This window comes from Borostomias antarcticus, assembly GCF_949987555.1.
Source record: "Borostomias antarcticus genome assembly, chromosome: 1".
Classification (NCBI taxonomy): Eukaryota; Metazoa; Chordata; class Actinopteri; order Stomiiformes; family Stomiidae; genus Borostomias; species Borostomias antarcticus.
The window spans coordinates 40,663,051-40,669,050 of record NC_140234.1 but is presented as its reverse complement, the minus strand read 5'-3'; the positions used below and the strand labels follow the sequence as shown (position 1 = coordinate 40,669,050).

The 6,000-nt window shown below is 45.1% G+C and overlaps 1 protein-coding gene across 1 annotated transcript in view; it reads right to left on the bottom strand.

The window, feature by feature from the left end:
* Window positions 1-6,000, bottom strand: part of LOC311310118 (glutamate carboxypeptidase 2-like) — a gene marked incomplete at its 3' end in the record, with an annotated part of 35,567 nt that overhangs the window by 11,888 nt on the left and 17,679 nt on the right. The window contains exons 4-6 of the mRNA XM_084439533.1: window positions 3,608-3,709; window positions 2,053-2,178; window positions 127-207 (exon numbers count right to left, since the gene is read on the bottom strand). Coding sequence (XP_084295659.1) covers window positions 127-207; window positions 2,053-2,178; window positions 3,608-3,709 — 309 coding nt within the window. The remainder of the gene's footprint in view (window positions 1-126; window positions 208-2,052; window positions 2,179-3,607; window positions 3,710-6,000) is intronic.

Sequence of the window (6,000 nt, the reverse complement as noted above, 5' to 3'; positions counted from 1 at the left end):
TGTGGGGAAAGGTGTGTGTGGTGAAAGGTGTGTGTGGTGACAGGTGTGTGTGGTGAGTGTGACAGGTGTGTGTGATGAAAGGTGTGTGTGGTGAAAGGTGTGTGTGGTGGCTGTGGTTCCTCGTACCTCCACTCCTGGAGCGCAGTAGTCGGCCGGGTCGGAGAACAGGATGACGCCACGGGCGCCGGCCAGAACCGCGTTCTTCACCTGGCCAGGGGGCGGAGCCACATCACACGCACTCCATTCAAACAACGTGTTGAACAATAAACACAGGAACTAGAAATGGCGCTCGGAGAGCACAGACTGCCTGTGAGAAGGACATGTGTGGTATCGCTGCATTCGATAGGTCGAGAGCCAGTTCAAACCCTGTGCCTCTGTGACCTTCCCTTATTGACATATGGCCGATTCAATCCCCCCCATTGACAATTAATGGGGGGATTTTTTCCCCTCAAGTCCAAAAAATGAATGGAGGTGAATGGCTGGCCGTGGACCCACCCCATGATTCTGATCTGCTCCAGAATTTGGTCTGTCTGGTGGTTCTCAGCTGGTCTGTCTGCTGGTTCACAGCTGGTCTATCTGCTGGTTCACAGCTGGTCTATCTGCTGGTTCACAGCTGGTCTGGTGATCCACAGCTGGTCTGGTGGTTCACAGCTGGTCTGGTGGTTCACAGCTGGTCTGTCTGCTGGTTCACAGCTGGTCTGTCTGCTGGTTCACAGCTGTGAGTCAGTCAGTCAGTCAGTCAGTCAGTCAGTCAGTCAGTCAGTCAGTCAGTTAGTCTGTTACTCAGGCCCGCCCTAACAGTCAGTTACACTAGTACCAGAGCCCACCACATGGTGGCAATCTTCTGTTGATTTTTCTCATTGACAATTACATTACATTGTGGGTAGTTTTTCCCTTACAAACAATGAAAGAAACATGAACATGACCCTGAGTCTGAAGCCCCTGTGCATTAGGCACATAGCCATGTTGGGGTTGGTTTAGGACCAGGAACAGTTTAGGAGGTTTCCGTGGGAATGGGCTCCTGTGTGAGTAAGCACATAGCCAGTAGGTAGAGCAGGTCGTCCAAAGATCATAGGGTCAGCGGTTCCAATCCCAGCTCCTCCGCTCTACACATGTCGATGTGTCCTTGGGCAAAGACACTGAACCCCAAATTGCTCCTAATGAGCAGGCTGGTTCTTGCATTGGTGTGTGAATGTGTGAGTGAATGTGTGAGTGAATGGGTAAATGAGAGGCCATTGTAAAGCGCTTTGGATAAAAACGCTATTTAAGTGCAGTCCATTTACCATGACCATTTCTACAATACGTCTTATTACTACAGGACGTCGTATTCATCATTTCTGGAAGTATGTTTTGTAAAGAATACATTGATTGAATCACTGCTTCATTTGACTATTTGGCTGATAGATCTGCAGTATTAACCTGCATCTATTAGCCTGCATCCTGTTCCAAGTACCTGATCCTTCTCATGTCACTGTCTCATCCTGGGTGTTGTTAACCTACACACAGATCCTTATCTCTATTCTTAGTCCTTATTTTGGTTGGTCTACTAAGCTGCAGCTACTGTATCACCCAGCAGGTTAGCTCCCTAGTACCTACAGTACAGTCAGGAACTGTTATTAAAGGGCCACTGGTTTTCGCTCTGTAAAACATAATTGCTCTGGATGAGCAGCTGCTTTAAGAACAGGCTACTCACACAGACTGTTATGTACTGATTTCCACTCACACAGACCGGCCAGAGCGCTGACCACATGACACGGCACAGCCGATTACACACTGACGTCTAAGGCATGTCTGAGTGTGTCTAATAGGACACAGGTTAGGTTTATATACTATGTGTGTTAGAGTCAGATAATATGAATTACTTTATCCCCCTCATCGCAACATTACCAGACCAGAACAGAGCCCGGTTTACATCAATAATATACAAAGTAATTACTATGTTACAACTTGTTAATACAACACTGATGTAACTCAACAATGATACACTGGGCTGATGACTGACTGTGGGGAGATGATGTCAGCACGGCCTCTAGTGGGAGGAGCTTAGTCTACCTTGTTCCCGCGGAAGATCTTCCCATATCTGGCGATGACGATCCTCCCGCTCACGTTCACGCCCATCTCTCTGTCCAGCTGGGAGAAATCTTCAGTACGACCATAGTTCACATACACCAGATCACCCTGGGGTACACACAGACTGTTAGTGTGTGTGTGTGTGTGTGTGTGTGCGTGTGTGTGCAAATGGGGGTTCCACAAGGGTCTGTCCTGTGTCCTCTCCTTTTTTCCCTCTACACTACATCTCTAGGTTCTGACATTCGCTCGCAATTCAGACTGCAAGGAATCTGGGTGTGACCCTGGACGAACAACTGTTGTTCTCGGCAAATATCACATCTGTCACACACTCCTGCAGATTCCTGCTCTACAACATCAGGAGGATTGGCCCTTTCCTCACTGATGAAACAGCGCAGGTGCTCATCCAGGCCCTGGTCATCTCCCGCCTGGACTACTGCAACTACCTCCCTCAGGTCATCTGGCACAGGTCTGCTTTTTGTCCCCAGAGTTCAAACACAACATGGAGAAGCAGTGTTCAGTTTTTATGCTCCACATATCTGGAACAAACTTCCAGAAAACTGCATGTCTGCTGCAACTCTCAGTTCTTTTAAATCAAGACTGAAGACTTTTCTTTTTGCTGCTGGTTTTTATTAAATCTAATAATTATTTATTCATACACTGCACTGTAACTTTTATTCCTGTATTTTATTTTTCCTGCATTTTGTTTTAAATGTTCTGATTTTTCTCACTTTGTTTTATATGACCTTTTATGGGTTGCACTTTGTCTTGATGCTTTTAATGTCTCATGTAAAGCACTTTGAATTGCCTTGTTGCTGAAATGTGCTTTACAAATAAACTTGCTTTGCCTTGCTGGGACCCCGGCGTCAGCCATTAAACCCCTGGAACTTGTTCAGAAAGCTGCTGCTCGCCTGGTGTTCAACCACCCCAAGTTCTCCCACATAACTTCCCTTCTCCGTTCCCTACACTGGCTCCCTGTAGCGGCTTGCATCCAGTTTAAAACTCTGGCGCTAACCTACAGGGCTTTGAAAGGAACAGCCCCCTCGTACCTCCAGGCCATGGTCAAACCCTACACCCCTTCCCAACCGCTACACTCTGCTACCTCAGAGCGACTTGTTGCCCTGTCACTTCGAGGCCCCTGTGGTCGATCGACACGGTCAGGGCTCTTCTCTGTCCTGGCCCCGCAGTGGTGGAACGAACTGCCCACTGATGTCAGGACGGCAGAGTCACTGCCCATCTTTCACCACAGACTCAAAACTCATCTCTTCAAGAAGTACTACCACGATCCTCCCTCTTAAGCACTTTAGATTGCTATTCTTGCACCTTGTCTTCAGCACTAGATTATGCTCTTAGTCACTTGTTTTAGAAAGAAGATGCACTTGAGTTCTGGCAAGTAGTAGTACATTGACCTTTCCTACGTTAAATGCAATTATTGTTAGTCGCTTTGGATAAAAGCATCAGCTAAATTACTGTAATGTGATGTAAATGTAATGTGTGTGTGTGTGTGTGTGTGTGTGTGTGTGTGTGTCTGGGTGTGTACCTGTGGTTGTCCCTGTGCTGAGAAGGCGCTGTATGGTGGGACGATGTCAGACACTTCTTCATAGCCCTCAGGAACCGGCTCCTCCAGAGACGTGTTGAACACCTGGGAGGGACGGACACGACAACAACAACAACAACAACCAGACAATAACAGACAACCAGACAACAACAGACAACAAGACAACAACAGACAACCAGACAACAACAGACAATCAGACAACAACAACCAGACAACAACAGACAACAAGACAACAACAGACAGCCAGACAACAACAGACAACCAGACAACAACAGACAACAAGACAACAACAGACAACCAGATAACAAGACAACAACAGACAACAAGACAACAGACAGCCAGACAACAACAGACAACCAGACCACAACAGACAACCAGACAATCATAGACAACAAGACAACAACAGACAACCAGACAACAACAGACAACAAGGCAACAACAGACAACAACAGTCATTAACAGACAACAAGACAACAGCAGACAACAACAACAACAACAACAACAGTCATTAACAGACAACAAGACAACAGCAGACAACAACAACAGTCATTAACAGACAACAAGACAACAGCAGACAGCAACAACAGGCATGACTGTACATCCACAGTAGGACGGTGTGTTCACCATCTTATGAAGGCTCTCTGAAATACTCAAATCTGATTGTTGAAATACTTGAATCTGACACATTCTACAGTCAGTTCAACTGACCGACATTAGGGGCAATGGAGCAATATTAACCGCTGCTATCTAGCTAGCGTCAAGCTCATTTGCTGGCAAAAGAACAAGTGTAGGCCTAGTTGGCTTACTACCATAGAGGACACTGCTACATTGCTATTCTAAACTTCAAGCGCATATGAATCAGATATGTTATCTTTATTATGCTTTCCAATCAAGAGAGACTACTAAGCCAGATCAGTTCAGTCAACTTCCCGGCCCAAACCTCACATTTAGTCTTACATTTCATTTTCAATGGAAATTAGCAGTTTAATTTGAACCAGTAACAACGTAGCTAAAGGCCGTTTAATGTTGTGATGTTGATACGGAGCCAAGCAGCAGTGTTGAGGGTGCTTAGCGTAGCTGAAGTCTACCATTGCTGTATTTTTTCCAAAAACAATATAAACATAAAATATATTCTAATCAATATCTTGCCTCTGTATCAACCTAATGTTGTTGGTAACTGGGATTATAATGGCCAGCTGGTTATTATTGAAAAATAAGAGTGTGAGTGATAATAACTGTGTTAGAAAACCGAACGCACTGTCAAGCTCTTATTTTTCAATAATGAACGGCTGGCTAAACATTCTCCCTTATATGAGATCTATTTATCTCAAACTGCTGTCACATACTTGGCCTCACACACACACACACACACACACACACACACACACACACACACACACTCACTCACTCACGCACGCACACGCACACACACACACACACACACACTCACTCACACACTCACGCACACACGCACACACACACAAACACACACACACACACACTCACACACTCACACACACATACACACACTATCCACACACACACACTCTCACACACACACACACTGTGGTGATTATGTCTTTATCACATCAGCAGCTATCAGTGGACCTTGGCCTTCCTTGTGGTTTCAATAGGAACACAGAACACTGTGTGTATGTGGGTGTGTGTATGTGAGACTTTGTGTGTGTGTGCGTGTGTGTGAGTGTGTGTGAGGTGTGTGTGTGTGTGTGTGTGTGAGGTGTGTGTGTGCGTGTGTGTACATAGGAGGGAGATATATGTAGCTCAGTATTCATATGGCCGTGGTATGTGGATGTGTGTATATTGTGGATGTGTGTATATTGTGGATGTGTGTATATTGTGGATGTGTATATATTGTGGATGTGTGTATATTGTGGATGTGTGTATATTGTGGATGTGTGTACTGTATATTGTGGATGTGTGTACTGTATATTGTGGATGTGGCAGTGTGATTAGGAGGCACAACATTAGCTACCATAGCTACACAGATGATACCCAACTCTATATTTCTGTAACACCCAGTAACTACAGCTTGGTTGACTGCCTTGTCAAGTGTATTATGGATATACATGTATGGATGTCACATAATTTCCTCCAACTAAACCAGGACAAAACAGAAGTACTGATCATTGGAGAAAAAGCTGAAAGAGAGAAACTATCTGCACATTTAAAAACTCTGGAAATTGACACTAAATGCCAGGCTAAAAACCTAGGTGTCATACTTGACTCAGACCTTAATTTCGAAAACCACATCAAGAATATTACAAGGACATTTTTTTACCACTTAAGGAACATTGCCAAGGTGCAACAGTTTCTCTCTCAGGCTGACACCGAAAGAATAATGCATGCTTTCATCA